Source organism: Dryobates pubescens, chromosome 1 (assembly GCF_014839835.1).
Source record: "Dryobates pubescens isolate bDryPub1 chromosome 1, bDryPub1.pri, whole genome shotgun sequence".
NCBI classification, from domain to species: Eukaryota; Metazoa; Chordata; class Aves; order Piciformes; family Picidae; genus Dryobates; species Dryobates pubescens.
In genome coordinates, this window is record NC_071612.1 from 11,443,510 (window position 1) to 11,461,637 (window position 18,128).

The 18,128-nt window shown below is 42.5% G+C and overlaps 1 protein-coding gene across 3 annotated transcripts in view; it reads right to left on the minus strand.

Moving 5' to 3' along the window:
• The window catches only part of PDZRN3 (PDZ domain containing ring finger 3), a 156,771-nt gene that overhangs the window by 31,799 nt on the left and 106,844 nt on the right, over positions 1–18,128 (minus strand). The window contains exon 1 of one of the 3 annotated variants that reach the window (XM_054161398.1): positions 12,625–12,698. The exons of 1 other annotated variant lie outside the window; for it this stretch is intronic. Coding sequence is in view for 1 of the 2 variants with exons in the window: in XM_054161392.1 (XP_054017367.1) it covers positions 6,133–6,201 (69 nt within the window). In the remaining variant the exon portion in view is untranslated. Of the gene's footprint in view, positions 1–6,132; positions 6,313–12,624; positions 12,699–18,128 lie in introns of those variants that run through there. One more of the 3 variants, XM_054161392.1, reaches the window with a different exon arrangement.

The following is an 18,128-nucleotide window of genomic DNA, read 5'->3' on the forward strand; positions in this document are numbered from 1 at the left end:
ACTGCTGAACGCAGCTTACATGGTGTCTCAGTGTAAAGCCTGAAGTTGCTTCAGCAATTGGAAATGAAATGAAGAAGTGCCCAGTTTCTGTGACAGTAGACAATCACAGTATAACTACAGTATAACTAAGGTTGGAAGAGACCCCAAGGATCATCAAATCCAACCTGTCTCGACAGACCTCACGACTAGACAATGTGTTCAATCATCTCCATATCCAGAATTACCACTGCATTGACACAAGTCAGAGAGCACAGCCATGATGGTTACCTCTGGCTCTTTGCCTGAGGACATGCTGTGTAAGTAGAATACATAGAATACATAGAATAAACCAGGTTGGAAGAGACCTTCAAGATCATCGCGTCCAACCCATCAACCAATCCAACACCGCCCAAGCAACTAACCCACAGCACCAAGTACCCCGTCAAGTCTTCTCCTAAAAACCTCCAGCGATGGCGACTCCACCACCTCCCCAGGCAGCCCATTCCAATGTGCAATCACTCTTTCTGTATAGAACTTTTTTCTAACATCCAGCCTGAATCTCCCCTGGCGCAGCCTGAGACTGTGGGGTAGGGAGGCTTCCTTCATGTCACTTGTTTAAAGCAGTGAATGCTGTAGCCCTGTTTAAAGTTTATGTATCTCTTCTATTATTTATTCTGCCACCTCCCCTGTCCAACCTCAGCTACCAAGCTCAGGAGGCTGAGCTGGATCTGTTTGCGTTTACCCACCAATTCTCGGAAGGGAACACTCCCAGGTTATGTATACACGTAGAGTTGTCCTAGCCTAGTGACAACCAAGCCTGACCTTTTGTTTCATTACTAATGAACACAACAGAACACATTTATTAAATCTGCAGTTTTTCATCACTCCATATGTTTCCCTTTTCCCAGCCCATATCTGACATGTGACAGCAAAGCACAGCGTGACTGTCCCTAGTGCCTTCTCCCTCATGACTTCTTGCCACCTGCTTCATAGCATTAAGCAGATGTATAAGTGTAAAGCATTACAAAACTCCTCTTTTCAATCATTTATCACTTAAAAAAAAAATAATTCCAAAGAAATCTATACTGTGGGTAAGCATTTTGTCTGCTCAATGTGAAGAAGAAAGGCACTGTGGGAGATTATGAAGGAGTGAGATATTTTATGGGCCCTGTAGGTCAAATTATCCATTTATATCACAGGTGACCATTCGGGATTTTGATTATTTCATATCACATCTTATTTACCTTCCTTTAATGGCCAATATATTCCTCTTCCATGCCATAAAAAGAGTATTATTTGGAGCAATCCTAACAGAAGCGCTGCATTATTCATCGTCAAGTGAAGAGGAAAATTTCAATTGCCAGTTTCTGGTAAATGTCTAATTAGGAAAGGGGACTTCTGAGCCACAGACAGGCGCCACAATCATTAAAGGGCTGTTTTTTGAAGATTATGAGTCTCCAGCCTGTCAAGCAGAGTTTTTCTACAGCTGAACTAATTCAGCAGTAGAAACCCCTGTCTAGAACAAAGCCCTCAGAATTAACATCTTGTTTAAGCAAACACATGCCCACTTTGAAGTAAGTGAGATAGGTTCACAACTGTTATTGAGGTCAAGTTTAATGGTAGTGAAGTGACAGAATATAACTTCAACACTGTTCTTCATTTCAGCTGCAGCACAGGCTGTATGTAGAGAGCGTCTGAAGGCACACAGCCTATTGCAAATACACCAGGTTACTATAATTGGCACAACCAATTTGATCTCAACATGGAAAACTACTGAAATGTAGACCAACTAATTCTCTGGCTGCCCAATTAAATTTGAGGGTGTGAAAAGCATATGTACAGAGGCAATTATTTTTGTTTCCCAAATCTTACAGTTTTGATTAGAAATGTGTTTTTGAGATGACTGTTTATTTGGCAAGCTTCACTTTGGCCCTGATTTAGGATTATGCCATTGCTCAGTAGGTTTAAGCCTAGTTAGGCTGTTTCCTTGAATCAGGCTTTCTTAATGACTGATTACATTAATTTTTGCAAGTCTAAAGACGTGAATGGAATTCTAGTGGTAAAAGGAATTGTATCAGCAATCAGCTCAGTGCAACCGGTGTGTGTGTGAGCCCTGCTGAGGGAATAGCCTTCTCACAAGTGATGCTGCTAGAAGTTGCCAATGAAATACAGCGTGGGTTACTTCCTCATCACCACTGTCTTCTCATTAGTGCAGCAATTTCTGTGCTGTCCTTGGTGCGTACACAACCTTGGCCACAACGTATTTTAACCTGGTTTAAAAGACAAATTCAGCTTCCCCACTACTGTTTTTACCTACACTGTCATTTTTACTTGCTTCAGAGAGAGGCCAAGAGCATGTGAACAGCACTTTCAAGTTACTAAAAGGTCATGACATCAAGTGTTTATTTATACATGAACTTTAGTATTTGTGAAGGGTGCCAGCCCAACAATCACAGAGGCAGAAATCTTCTGACCTCGGATGATCTGAAGCAAGGGCAGTGGCAATGTGAGCTTGTTTCCTGCCAGCGTTTCTATCCTCATTCTGGAGGGACATCCTGGAGGAAGGGGCTGGTCTCTGTAATCACTTAGCAAGGATTTATCAGCTGGAAGGGACAGTTTTGATGGGTTGTTTTTATGATATCTTCCCAGAATGAGAACTGAATGAACTCCATCGTCTTGAATCCCAGGGAACAGCTTTGAGCATTGCCCATGAAGGAATCAACTGTGATTTCAGATTCAATGTTCTCATTCTTGATAATACTAAGTATCCATCTAGCAAGGGATCACTCTGTGTCTGCTTACCTCCTGAGCTGCGTGTGAACACATGCTTAGGGAGAAGGAGCTACTCAGAAATTTCCTTACATTTGAGGTCTTAATATAATAATCTTATTTCACAAATTCAAAAGCTCTATCTCATCTGTCTCATTCTTCTGCATGGGAGGTTACTTCTTGGTCTCTCAGGAGTTTTCCTCCAAAGGGAAAAGCCCTTGTTTCTGTTATTGACTGTATAGGAACTCATGACATTGAGAAAAGCAAACTGGAAAACTGGTCTAAAACAAACCCCAGGTTTTAAATTAGCATTCTTCCCCCTTCTCCCTCTATTTTCACAACTTTCCAAATCTTCTGAAGACAATTTCCATTTAACTAGAAACCCCAAATCTCACAGCATATGATTATTTCATTTCATATCCTGCGTGCAGCTGGGATATAAGCCTCAGGATACACCTCGGACATTCTGTGCTGCCACCAGCATGCTTACCATTGGTGACACTGTTTGACATCAAGATTCCAAACTGCCACTGTCCCTTTTGTAATTGGAATCCAAAGCATTGATAGTGCGCAGCTACAATAGGCTTTAATGACAAGGTATCTTAATTTGGTTTTTATTATGTGATTAAAGGTACAATAAGGTGTGTGTTCAACAAGAGGGAAGATCATTGTTCTGCATCATTAAGCTCACAGTGGCCCAAAAAGAAATCGTAGGCAATGTGCCAAAGCCCTTAATGAAGAGGATCTCTTTGAATTATCTATGGATGAGGAAGGGATGAAGCCTGAGCCTGGTATATTTGATCCTCTTTGTGCTCTCTGTTATAAGGACTTACGGAGCCAGAGGTACTGGACCTTCTGGAACTGTAATTTATCGAAGCATTAATTTCCCAGCCACTCTAAAGCTCTTGGCCTAACAGAGAAAGTGCAGTTATGTACTATTATTAATTCCTGCAAGTGTTTTCTGAATTCCTATGTCTCAGAGTCATGATCTCAAAAAATAGGCTGAAGAGGATTTATTTCGAACAATGTTCAGTATTTCCTAAAAACCAAATCATGCAAATTTCATCTAACTCAGGCTTTAAAAAAAGCTTCTTTTATTTGTCTCAGAACTGGCAATGTCACCTTATCACAGGATATAAGGGCTACATGGATGATACAAAATAAACTCACTGTAAGAGGTATTTGTTACAGCTGCCATAGTTTGAAACTTCTGTCTTTTCTAGGCTGTTATTTAAATGACAATGATTCTTCATCTCCTCCACCATTAAATTCTAAGTGATTGCTCTTATGTGGAGGTTACATGAGGATGCATTTTTACAGTTATAGTGACATTTAATTATCTTGATGTCCTCCATAAGCTATAGAATTCCCTCCCTCCTGTCATGTGGAACAGAGAAATCAAAGTAGTACCCTGTTAAAATAATTTTGCACAGTAATTTACATTCTGGAATACTCAGGGATTACACTCGTAAATAATTCAGGTTTTACTCTGTTGGAAATCCCAGGGATTTCTATATGCACCTCTCACTTCTGTGGAAACCAAGGGTATTCCAGACACATTTCCCAGAGGAATCCCATGCTTAAAGTTAATCATGAGGCTGTGCACTGTGCTCCGCATGCTGCTGCAACAAGGCTGCAGCACTTTGCAGGATGATTTCTAAATCCAAACTAGTGCCAGGGATCTGCACCGCAGCCAGCACTGGATAGTTCAATCATCTCAGGTATCAGTGGGACTGTTCCTGTGACTGATCTTAAGGACATGTATTTAAGGAATGTTGTCCTGCATCTGTTAAGAGACGTCAGTAACTTGCAAAGGTTTCCTGCCACCTTCATTTCACAACAAAAGTTGTGCAAGCTTCCTAAACAAGAAGATATGCATCATTTGTGGCTGTCTCTGTTCTGCTTGTTGCACTTCTGAGTGTGATTCACTGACAGTCTCCAAGAAAACTTGGTGACCTTGGGGAATAAGTAACTATTACTACAGCCACTGCTTGATCTGAACAGAGGATTCACACAAACAATACCTGGCACCAGGTCTGCTGTTGCAGGCAGCATCTGAAACTAGCTCTCAGTCCAGAATAATGTCCGAGAAACCTGATCACCTTCCTCTAAAATTCTTCCCACCATCACATGTGTAGCAGCTTAGCAGTGGAAGTGAGTTAGTATAAATAGAAGTGACAGTAAACATGTCTTCCTATTTTCTCTGACAGGTTTTTTCCCTTCCACAAAGCATCAGTGTCCTTTGGGTGAGTGAGCAAGAATCAGATCAAAACTATGTTTAAAATTTCATCACTTCTCTGCCGGCATAACATACAAACCACATATTTTATTCACTTTGTTGTCAGTGAGATGGGTGTCTGGGATCAGATGCAGGTGGTATAACGCATGAGGACCACAGGATTCCTTTCCCTCCTCTCTGCCATGGAGCAATTCCCTCTGCCGGTGAGCGCGGGACATGGCAGCGCTGGGAAATGTCACACTCCTCTGACTGGGGGTAGCTGTCACCTATTCTAAACTGCCTGGGGAACAACAAGGTGGTAAAGTACATCTGGAAGGAGCCGGGCACTTTATCTGCAGCTTTTGTGCAGACAACCCACCTCCCGCTGGCAGAGCTTAACCATACGTTATCTGCCTATGATTATTTCCAGAGAGACCTGCAGGATTATGTCCCCAGACACCTGGCCATCACCTAGCACGGTTCCATCATGCTGTTTTGGTCCGAGTCATACTTCAGAGTGAAAAATTTCAGAGACAGAACAGAAGGAAAAGCAGAAGCAGGAAACAATATTTTTATAACAGAGGTCAACGTGTTACCACGATTTTAGAAAACTTACGCTTAATATATGCAATTTGATGTGTAAAGAGCTGTCAACTCTAACTGCCTGTTAGCTGGTGTTTCTGCACACAGAGGTGTAAAATCTACAACAACTGGATATGAACTGACATTACATCAAAGATCAGACCGAGCACTGAATTGAGCGCATTGCATAGAAGGAAGGGTCTGCGCGTACTCAGATACAAAGCCCTCCTGGCTGTCTTTCGTAACTTGTTCCAAGAGGCTGTGACAAGCCATGGTCCTCATCAAGACGTTTTCCTTAACCCATACTGGAGAAACTCACAGCAGAGTCTTACACTGAGCTGTAAAGTTCTGTTAAAAGTTTGATGCATAACAGCATGCACTGAAATATTTGATGTCCTGCAAGTGTGAATGGGATGGCACATCGCAAAAACATAGGCACTGCCACACACACCTCAAATCAGGCAAGCCCCCTTTCATTTCCACTTGTACAAGCAGGTTTTGGTATCCCATTTCCCCTCTCGCTACCAGTGCTCACAAGCCTGAAAGAGAACATTTGCGTTTAGAAATGAAATCTAATTCTTTACCTGACAAACTTCATACAGTAACTTGTACTGCTCCTCTTGCTTCTGTAGAGTGCACAAACTGCATCCCATCTTTAAGTAAGTGGCAGAAAACCCTTTCTGATTCAGCAGAGCAGCCACGGCAGCCTGTCAGCAGGCATGCATGCAGGTATCCCTGACAGCCCTGATGGGTGGCTGGACCGGACCGAAGGGCTGGCGGCAGCGGCTGTCACCGTGGGAGCTGCGGAGCAGCGCGGCTCTGTCCCTCCTTCCCTCCGTGCTCTCCCCGCTTCCCTGGCAGCGGGCAGCGCTCCCTCTGCCGCTGCGCTCCGGCTGCAGCACTGTGCTCCAATGCACACGCTATATACTGCTGCTCATGCATATTAATCAGCTCTCATTGACTATTCATACCAGACACTGATACAGAAGCTATAATTGCTGCCTATGACAGCTGAAATTTCTCTAATTAACAGGCAAGTGCTTCAGTAGCAGGCGTAATAAAAGACACTAACAATTTTGTAAACCATTTTGCAGCAATTACAAATAAACATGACTGCATTTTCCTGGGGTCCCTCAGGATAATTCTTAACATATTTAAGCAGGCTAGAGTACAGCTTAAATGTAAGTCACAACCAAATGGTACAAAACTCAGTGGTGGCTGTGTAAAAAGTGAATCTCTTTAGTACCATTTATTGTCCTCTCATACTGTGGTGGCATCTGAGAGCCTCAGTTTCCCAGCAGATGACTGAACTAAGCATTTAACACATGCCACAGGGTAAGTGTGGCTACATATAAGAAATTCTTTACAGTGAGGGTGGTGAGACACTGGAACAGGTTGCCCAGGGAGGTCATGGATGCCCACTCCCTGGAGGTGTTCAAAGCCAGGTTGGATGAGACCAAGAGCAATCTGGTCTAGTGGAAGGTGTCCCTGCCAGTGCTAGGGGGGTTGGAACTAGGTTATCTCCAATGTTGCTTCCAACCCAAACCATTCTATGAATCTCTGAAAGGTCATCTCTGTCCCTGAAAGCCTACATGCAGCCATGGGAATTGGCTACAGAGCCAGAGCTATGTCTGAATGTACGTGGATTTAGGAAAAAGTAAGAGTGCCTTGGATGAATATTTATTGATTTGTTTAATATTTACATCAAATGAAAAATAGCCATCATGCTACTGATTCACTGCATTTGAAGAGTGTAAATGACAGGTTCACATGTTATTTGTTATATTAAATATATAAACTTTACCAGATTATAAAACTTAGTCAATAAAACCAGTGTGGCATTTGTGACTGCTCAGTATTTGAGTGCCTAGATCCACACTCAACCTGTGCCATAGATGTAAAGGATAAAATAGCAGTGAACTGCCCACTGAACACTGGCAAAGTGCCCAGAAGTCCTAACTTTTATAGATAATTTCCAGTCTGTAGGAAACTACCTTGTACTACAGGTGTGCATTGACCATGCTATTTCCAACTGGTTAAGCTTTCAGCATTTTTATAATCCTTATTTCGGTTCATTCTGCTCCGAAGAGGAGAAAACTCCAGAGTAGCTAGGAATGAGCCCATGGTGCTGCATGGCAGAGGGCCTGGATCTTGTGCTGGGGTTATTGAACTGGTTTCTGACTGTTTGCTTAGTGAGTTTCTGTGGATGAGAACAGAAATGTTGTGCAAGGATCACCTGCAGCTTTATGTCCAAACTCTGTACAGGTGCCCTGTTATGGGTATCTTGCAGGTACTGCACTGCTGAGTACTGAAATACAGTTTATCCCATCTGTACAGTTAGTGGTAAACCTTCAGCAAATAGAGACTGTGACAAAAAAGGGTTCTTTAACTCTGGGCCCATATTTTCTTGGTGCCAAAATCTACCTGCCTGCAGGAAAAGAAAGAAAGGAGACCTCATCAAATCCCTGCCAAACCACTGAAAGCAGAAAGAGACTCCATCCCTGTGCTGTGTCTGATGTCTCCCTGATGAGACTACTGCTGCAATGGTGGTAGAAGGTGTAAGGTTAGAACAAGGCAGAGGTAGCTGGGACCTTACTGCTGCCCCTCTAAGTTGAAGGCTGATGCAGACTATCCCTGGTTAGATACACCAGCCACACACTACAGGCTTTCACAGTATCACAGTATCACCAAGGTTGGAAGACACCTCAAGGATCACCGAGTCCACCCTGTCACCACAGACCTCATGACTAGACCATGGCACCAAGTGCCACGTCCAATCTCCTCTTGAACACCTCCAGGGATGGTGACTCCACCACCTCCCTGGGCAGCCCATTCCAATGATGAATGACTTGCTTGGTGAAGAACTTTATCCTCACCTCAAGTCTAAACCTCCCCTGGTGCAGCTTGAGACTGTGTCCCCTTGTTCTGGTGCTGGTTGCCTGGGAGAAGAGACCAACCCCTTCCTGGCTACAACCACCCTTCAGGTAGTTGTAGAGGGCAATGAGGTCACCCCTGAGCCTCCTCTTCTCCAGGCTAAACAATCCCAGCTCCCTCAGCCTCTCCTCATAGGGCTTGTGCTCAAGGCCTCTCCCCAGCTTTGCTGCCCTTCTCTGGACACGTTCAAGTGTCTCGATGTCCTTCTTAAACTGAGGGGCCCAGAACTGGACATAGTACTCAAGGTGTGGCACAGCTGGTTGGCAGCTAGTGGCTGTGCATCTTGAACAACTGGGAAAGTTCTTGCATGAAGGAACTAGTGTTCTCTAGAAGCAGAAAAGATGATGATGATAACTGAATCACGTCCCAGAAAAGACCCTTGTGAAATTGTAAGAAATTCTATGGCTTTGATTAGATAATTTGTGGTTCTATAATTTGATTAAACAACTAAGGGTAAAACTTTCCAGAATGTTTCCTATGGTGGTGGTTTTTCTTTCCTTTTCTTTCTTTTTTTTTTTTTCTTCTTTCCCTTCATGCAGTTAAGTTTCTTCTTTAAACCTAGTTGTTATTTAAATGCTGTCATTCCACTCAGGTGGCTGAGTTCAATCTGAATGTTTTTGGTTTTGTTTTTTTTTAGGAATCACAGGCAGCTGGACCTGGTTAGAAATAAACCAGAAACAGGCAGGATATTTCATTTCCAGTTTCAAGAGAAATGCTCCTCTTTGTTTCTTTTCCTATAGTAACATAATAGATACGTGAGATAATGTTTCACCTGATTCCAAAAGATAATCTGTACATCAGGCCAGGAGAGTAAATCCAGCAGAAGATTTGTTTTGATGTAAGAGAGGAGGGATCCCATAAATGTGATGTTTCAGATTCTTCAGCTACTGAAGCCTCAGCAGGTTGCTCAGCAGCAAGCGGTGTAGCTTAGTGCAGCAGTTGGCTTTGTTGCGCTGTTGCTCTGGTAAATAAACTTGCCTGACAGTCTGGCCAGCTCTTATCTCAGCTGAGATGTTTGCCATTATTGAAATTTAATTCCTATTTCTCTATTCATCTCACAGGCAGGAATGGTAGCACTGCCTCAGGTTAATACAGACTGTTTTTTACGGTGCTTTGCCAAACTTTAAATGTTTGGGCTGTAAACTTGTGTTCTGGGCATTGTCCAGAGCTGATTTTTTGCCTTTAATGGTACACTTGAACTGAAATGCTTCAGTCATTTCCAAGGGTAAGATTATAGGGGGGAAAAAAAATGCATTGTTTGCCTATGTTAAGAAATTCTGAGTGTTTTCTATGAGAGGGTTTTAGTATCAAGATGATTTGAAGTTTGGCACAGAGACAGTTTGTTTTGTCCCTGTGAAATCTGCTAAATTTGGTCAACTCTTAAGCAGTTGTAGTTTGCATGGTCTCAGTATAAAGTTACTGCAAGCTTTCAGTTTAACTCTTATGAGACTTTGTCCACAATAAATTAGTTTGATGGGTGAAGCCAGGAGGTTTGACAAGGCCAATTCTGCTTCCTAATTGCTCTTTGTGAGGATTGAGGATTGATCTCAAGCACAAAGAGATCTTCTCATTGCTCCTCACTGCAGGACGCAGCCAGAAAGAGCCACCTGAGCTGCCCAGGATGGGGTGGATGTTATCTGAGTCATTACACTCCATACCATGGCAAAGCCCAGTGTGTTACAGGAACCCTCATCAATGCATGCTGTTTGTGGTGGAGGTCAAGTGGCTTCCTTTGGTTTGTCCAGATCAGGCAGCTCGTTACGGGATCTGTCATCTGCCTTAACAATGTGTCATGTGTGGTCTCACCAGAGTGCCACAGATAATGAGCTTAACAAAATGTCGGATGTGGATGGCTTCCATCATGTGTAATGTGACTGTTACAGTGGTCTCAGCTGAGTCTGAGCAGTCCAGACTGAATGGGAAGTCAGTGAGCCAGCTGACTAGCAACAACAGTAAATAGCCTTTGAATGCACAAGGTGCCAGCAAGAGGTTTCATTTGCATTTATCTAGGTTACTCACTCCCTGACTGATTACATGGGACCAAGTCTGCAAAATCTCTTTCACCAAGGTACCTGGCTCTGACTATCAGACATTTGCTTTTGCATCCAAAAGCTAATTCCCAAGGGACAGAAAGTGGAACACAGCCAGACTGCATGGGCCACCATGAAAGGCAGGGTGCTGCTGCTCTCGTCTGCAGGATCCTGGACGTCCTGGAGAGACAGTGGTGACACTGAGGAAGGAACCCTGCCACAGACCACAGGCTGATTTTGCTTTTTATATGTATCTTAGTTGCAGCCTACAATCTCTCAGCTTGTAACTACAAGCCCAGTATAAATCTGGCCATTTAAATGTTTGATGTATGTTGTGATGAAGCCTGTCAAGTGTTGGCAGGTTAAGGGGACTCCACAGGACACCACTGCACTTGAGGTGTCCTGCCTGTCTGCATGGGATGGTGAATCAGAACAAAGAGGGAAATTAAGCACTCATGAGGGACCTGCACCCTGGAGGGGAACATTATTAGGGAACTCAAAGGCTAAAAAGCCCTCTCTGCCAGCTTTTCAAGGGGAAGGACTTATGCTGCCAAGTGCTGGCTCTTAGACAGCAGTTCCCACCAGCAAGAATAAACTCCTGTCCTTTGTGTGAGGAGCAGATGGCACATAGCTACTTCACAGATCTGGGCAAACAGCACACGGCTGCACTTGGTGCTGGGAGTTCTGCTGTCTGAGTGGCTGACTGCAGTGTTAGCAACGCTCTGGCATTGTTTATTTTGCTTCTTTAAATGCAAGTTGGCTTTCCTAGTGTGCTGTAACTATTTAACATTATATTTTTGTACATATACTTAGCAAGTTCTGTTTAAACAAATTATTCCTTTTTAAGCAGCACGATTAGGGAAATGTTTGCTGGAGGTATCAATACTTTAATTACTTTTCTTGTTTTTCCAAATATTTAAGACTTGTGAGAAACAAAGGCTAGGAAAGAGAACAGCTGGGACTTTATAAATAATTCCCACATTGGTGTGTTACATAAACAGAAGTCAGGAAACTCTACAGATGATGATTACAGAGAGGGGCTCGGAAGAAAACTGTTTCTGCTACACAACTGTACTTTAAAGCCAGTATCTGGAATTTTTCAGAGTATGCTTTTGAATTAGAGCTGCTGGGTTACCTCTGCTAAAGCCAAAGTGCCTCACTGCTGAGAATGTGTTCAGACGGAGTTCTGTCTCCTTGTGTTTATTTGCAAATTTTCAGTGCTGTAGCTGTGAAGTGCTGGATTCTTAGTAATACATTTAATTAGCATGGATCTACTGTAAAAGTACCCTTCTACAAAGTCCCCTGTCAAAGAGGTGAAAGCAAACCAGGATTTTCTCTGGCATTGTGCAGGCACAACAATTAAATACATACTCTAAATATAACAGCAAAAAGATCTCAATTCTCATTTTTGGTTTTTGCATGTGGGCACAGCAATCTGCCTATGCATTGGAAGCTTCAAGACTAGAGCCAAAATATTTAAACTAAAACATACCACAAGAGAGGATGTGAAAGCAAATGTAAAACTTTGGCTTTATTCCCATCAGTTAATGCTGAAGTCTTGAGATCCTTATTTGCTCCACTTAGCATCTCTGAAAGAGTTCCAATGCTTAGAAGTGACTTAAATGAAATGATACTTCTTGTTAAACCACTGAAGGAACTGTTCTGTCTTCTAAGCTCTTTAAGGAGTCTGATATCTCTTTAATTCGTTCCACTTGAGAAAGACAGTCATATTCTAGGAACAGAAGAGCAACACCACTGTAAGCACTGCGAGGCCACTAGACAGGAGAACGCTATTGTGTTGAATCAAGAATTATGAGGTTAGAATAAGGTAATTAACTTTAATATGCCACCGAGACCTTCTGACGGGAAGAAGCAGGATGCTAAGAGCTGACCTGTGGACCACGAAACCCCTCCTACCATGGGCTGCCTCACCGGGTGTCTACTACAGCAGTGCCAAGGGGTCTTGGTCAAAGATGAAGACAAAAGGTGATCCTTGAACTAGAAGATGCACGTGCTGGCTTTACAGCAATGACACTGTGATGGATACAGGTGAAACAGGGCTTCAGCTACTGAGGAGAGAACAAACTGATCACAAAGGGAGTGCTTTTTCACCTAATCAGAAACCAGCTCCTAAATCACCAGCTGCCAGCTGTGATACTTCCAGCCCAGCAATGCTCAAGTGCAGGAGATGGAGTCAGATCACACTGTAAATGGTTGTTCTTGAGCTCAAATCCCCGGCACGCTCTCCTCTTACATGTGCCCCTTCCTGACACAATGTAGCTGACAACCACACACCACAAAGCCAAAAGTATGGAAGATCAGCAAGGAAATGAGAAAATCTGATTATAGGCTGGATTTGTGCTCTAAAAGCTTCTTCCATGTTAGCTGAAATCTTGGCTTCCGTGCCAAAAAGCATCTTTGATTTCCTGCTTTGTATACTGGAAGAGCCAAGCTCGCCTCTGTGATTTTTTACGGGTTATTTAACCAGATAGTTTCTATTTAAGAGGAATGACAAATTTAAGCTCACACAAACTGTCAGTTTTTACATGGTAAAAGTGCTGTGGTTATTGTTAGCAGTTACAAGGATATAAAATGTAAAGACTTTTTAAAAGAAGAAAGTGGGTAATGAAAGCAGAGGAGTGTGAAGTCAAATGTTACTTACACCCTTGTGTTCGTAAGGTTCACGTGCTCTCAAATCTAAAATTATTCACGGGGCATCTCTCTCCAGTTTGATTTTGCTGGGAAATATCACTTTAGAGAGAGAGCACAGACTGCTGTGAGTGATGGTTCACATTAAAATCAAAATGTTTTCTGTAAAAGTGATAATACACTCTTAATAATCTCAGAGCAAGCAAAATGATTCAGTGTGCTTGGATGCTGCATAAAAACTGTTGACGCAATACTTAATCTTGAAAACTGATGGACATGTGCCCAAAAGCTCATAAAGTTCATTCTAATACAAACGAGCAAGGAAAAGAGTATATCACAGCCTGTGATAGCTGTGAATCCTGACCACATAACTGTAGCCCAGGGACAAAGAAAATTGAAGTGATTTAGAAAGGTACCCAGTAGGATATATCTGATATTAGTCAGTTTGCTGAAGCAAAACACTAATGTCAGAAAGATACAAAGGTGTAAAATCCATTTGACTGTGTCCAAACGCTTCTACTCTTTGACCTTAATGTCTCCAGATGAACTCCCCTTAGGGTCAGCTGAATAATGCTTAATAATATATGGCCCCAAACTGCCAAGACCTGCTACGGATCACAATCTTCATATATATTTGTATTTTAGTTACTGTATTCATGTAGTGAATTTTAAGCCACCTCTATCTGAAGAGATTTTAAACTTTCATTTCTCAGTTTTTCCTGCTCCAGTCTTAATTCGAAACAGAGCAAAACAGGAATGCCATCTCTGGTTCATTAGGTTTTATATTAACCAGCTGATGAAAAGGCTGGCTGGGAATATCTAGAATTAACAGTAAATGGCAGTCAAAATGGAAAAAACAGTTGCTGATATGTTTGCCTTTGTGTTCATTTCCAGGTTGAGGTGGACAATGAGCAACCTGAGTTCTAATTCTTGGCCTGAGCTCCTATGCAGAAAAGACATAGAAGACGAGCAGACCTTGAGTGAAACAGGACTTCAGTCTTTTAGGGACAAAGAAATGTAAGTGTTCATTTCTGTCTTTGAAGTTGGGTAAGATGCATTTCCACTGAAGAGCACTGGCCTGAGGTCCAGAACTGGTCTGTGTGGTTAATTACCCTGTGGGCACACAGAAGGTCCAGCAGAGACCACAGGACTCTGCTGGGTTTTGAAAGCAGCAAAGTGTCGTCTTCAGCTGAAATACAGTCAACATAGATTAGATGTAGACAGAGAAGAACAGATGTAGAAGAGAAAGACTAGCAGAGGCAAATGGGGACTCCCAACTCGTTGGTTTGCAGTCCTTGAGACAGGCTGTGCCTGTGCTGTGAATCTCATCTGTGCTTTTTCAGTGCCAACCAAGACATAATCTTGAAACTATGGAAGAACACAGGAGATAGCCGAGTTTCTACCAGCTGCATGGTCTTCTATTGTTTACTCTATGAAATACACCAACAGTACAGTGTTGTTTGGTTTCCATTAATCCTCTTTACAATAACATCTCACCAGCCTAGGAAATCAGAGTCATGTTCCATTATGGAATCGATACTGTTGCAATAACATTGATTTGATAAAAGGCACTCCAAGGTGTTAATCCCTTCTCTGATACAAGAAAAGCTCTTTTCAAGCCTGACTTGGTTCATTTTGAGCAAGCAATTCTAGTTCCATGAATGAAGTTGTTTGAGGGTCCACAACTCTAGCTTTGTTCCTTCCACAGGTAACATTCCCTAGCTTTATCCTCAGTGGCAAGGGAAGTGTTTTTTGCACCTGTTATTAGCACTGTATGTCTGTGAAGCCCTGTGAATCAATGGGAGGTTACATGTTTACCTTAATGAAAAAAATAAATTACCTACAGAGGTTATTGTATTGGTTAACTGCACAGAGTTATGATGTAGTTATACTTCCTCTGCAATTTCTTCTGTCAAAACCCATCCTCTAATAGCCAGTATTGATTAAGTGGTATTGAAATGAATACACAAATACAAACATTTGATAAAAGCAATGTGAAAGCACACAGGCAATCAGGCACAGTGATGAATACCAATAATAACCCCCAAATGATCATTCCTGTTGGAAGACACATTCACCCACTAATCTTGTCACTGCCAGTGAAGCCCTAGAGCTGCAGGATTTCCACAGTGCCTGAACTGCATTCTGGTTTTCCTGCAGACCCCTGTGTTTGCAGACTGCCAAAGCCCACTGAAAATGTAAGAGCTCCATGTGTGTCTGTGCATTTCTCTGCAGAAACAGACCAGTGTCCTTGGTGAGAATTTCAGACAGCATGTACCATAGAAGACAAATATTCATTAATGAGCTTAGCTTGTTACACACAAACTGATTGTGGAGTCTTATTACACATCCGGGAGTTTTGTCCTGATGGCTAACTGCAGTGGGACAAAGGGATGCAGAACTGGAAGGTTGTGACAATTTATGGTATGACTGTGGCTTTGCAGCTTCATCTTTTATGGTTAGAGTTGTGGCATGTCTATAGAGCTGTGGCATATCTATAGAGTTGTGGCATGTCTATGGAGCTGTGGCATATCTATAGAGTTGTGGCATGTCTATGGAGCTGTGGCATATCTATAGAGTTGTGGCATGTCTATGGAGCTGTGGCATATCTATTTTGGGGTCTCATGTGTAGTTGAGAAATAAGTTAATGTTTCAATGAAATTTTATTATCCTGTGGCTGTCTCTGTTACTCTCTCTTGTTCCTCCTAATGAGCAGGCTGCTGCACAGTACTGTGCTTTCTCTTTACATTACTTTTGTCTGTCCTGACTAAGATGATGACAGAAAACTTGTCCTTTTTTCAGGCTAGTGCAACGCAATGTGTGTGCTGGATTGTGTGGACGTGTCTAGAGGCACAATCAGTTCATAGCTGGGGGGAAGAGACTCTGAGAAATGTACCTATGAAAGCATTAAGTAACTCAGACAGTGGGGGTTCCTACTTAAAATACTAGATTGGTGATCATCAATATGATGATCAACACAATTTTCTGTGCTACTTCAAACCTTTCTTTCAGTTTATTTGCTGTAGTTAGCCAAGCATGCATCCCTAAGTCTTTGAAATTCAAGTTTCTGTATGCTTGCTTTGAGTTTCATGTTCTTAGCAGAGGAGAGAAATCACAATAATTACAGCTTAAAATATTCTCATTTCATGGTGTGGCTAACAAGTGAAACTACAAGTAATGATGTAATCTAACATGTCAAAAAAGCAAATGAAAAGAGGAGACAGAAGGCAGGATGGAGCCAAGGGATGCGATGTGCCATGTCATCTTCTAATTAACTAACTGATCCTTTAAACTGTCAAAATCAGCAAGGAACTCCATGGCCCAGTGTCTTATTAATATTCATATCAGGCCACCAGAAGCTATGATTCCGGTCCCAGTGGTTATAGTTGAACATTAAAAACAAGAGCCATGCTAGCCAAGGCTGCAACAGCTCCACATTCATAACGGAATGAAGGCGGGCCACCCTGCTTCCTCCCAACCTCTGCTGGGGGAAAGTCTCTGAGGGTGCATATTGACTTCTGAATTATTAGGGGGTTTGTATATTGAAAAAACAATTATTTCTCCTCTTGCTATGAGCCAGCACGTTGTTAATCACATCGAGCTCCACATTGTCAAAGGAAAGATGCGTGTAACGTCTTGTAACACGAGCCCATTTCTAATTCTGAGCGCAGCAAATGAATAGGCAGTTAATAAACCCCTGTCGTCTAGAGCAATGGCTGAATTAATTTGGCCTTGTAGGATGCAATTCAGGATTGTTTTTGTAGAAATCTGGGGCCCACAAGAAAAATAATCTTCCATAATCTTCTTATAATACAATTATTCTCTTACAGTTCAGCCTGCCAGTCTTCTCCTACTCCCACTAAGCAGAGCTTCCTGAACCTTGAAGTCTAAGGGAGCAGCTGACATTTGGGTTCTCCATTCATTTTCTGATTAATTCTTTATGGCAGGACAGTGCTTTAAAAATAATAGAACCTCTCCTCTCCATTACATGTACTGTTCTGGGGCCCTGTATGGGTGTGCACTGACAGGGATGTGCCTGTAATCGGTAGAAAAGGGGGATAAGGAGCTAAGTCAGTACTCTCTGAAGTCAAAGGGAGTTTTGACACTGGTCCTGTGTAACTAATTTCTCACCCAGACTATTTTGAGGGCAATTAATCCCATTTTACATTTGCTGTGTTTCTGTCTGGGCACGACATAGCAGAGAGCAATATATTATGCAGCACTTTATAGCAGTACAATCAGCAAAGGAGTAGCTGAGCCATAAATCATCTGTTATACCTCTCAATGAAAAAATAATTACACAGTTTGAAGCTCATTAATTAATATCCTTTCTTTAATTGATACACTAAAAGAAAAATCTCGTTGGTTACCACCCAAGTCCTGTTCTGTCCCCTGCCCTTTACCAGTTTCCTCTGATTGAACCTGTTTCCACTGCACACAGCACCTAAAGGAAATAAAACTTCACATCAGTCCCTTCTAGATCCTGGTCCCCTGGGGACAGACTGGGCAAGGAGAAGGTGCCCTCTGAGAAGGAAGGAGCCCATTTCTTCCTGATACGGTGGCCCACTACAACTCTCCTGCATCTCCCATCAGCTGCTAGGACCATCTCAGAAGAATGACCTTGATTTCTGACCACAAGCTCTCTTAACTCTAAATCACAGAATCAAAAAGAATGTCAGTATGGTGGGGGTTGGAAGGGACCTCTGGAGATCACCCAGTCCAACCTTGCTGCTAAAGCACAGCAGGCCAGTTTTTAGTAACTTAACTCCTGAGGCTTTTAAATCAGCTGTAGCACCCAGCCATGCCCTGGAGAAGTGTCAGCAAAGCAAGGTCCTGCACAGGCCCTTGACCTGGGTAGTATGGAGCTCATGTCCTCTTTCTCAAGGACAGGTCTCTCTGACCATGAATACCCAAACCCTGTGCCTAAAAAGTGCATAAAGATGTACAAGCTGTGCCTACAGAGATCT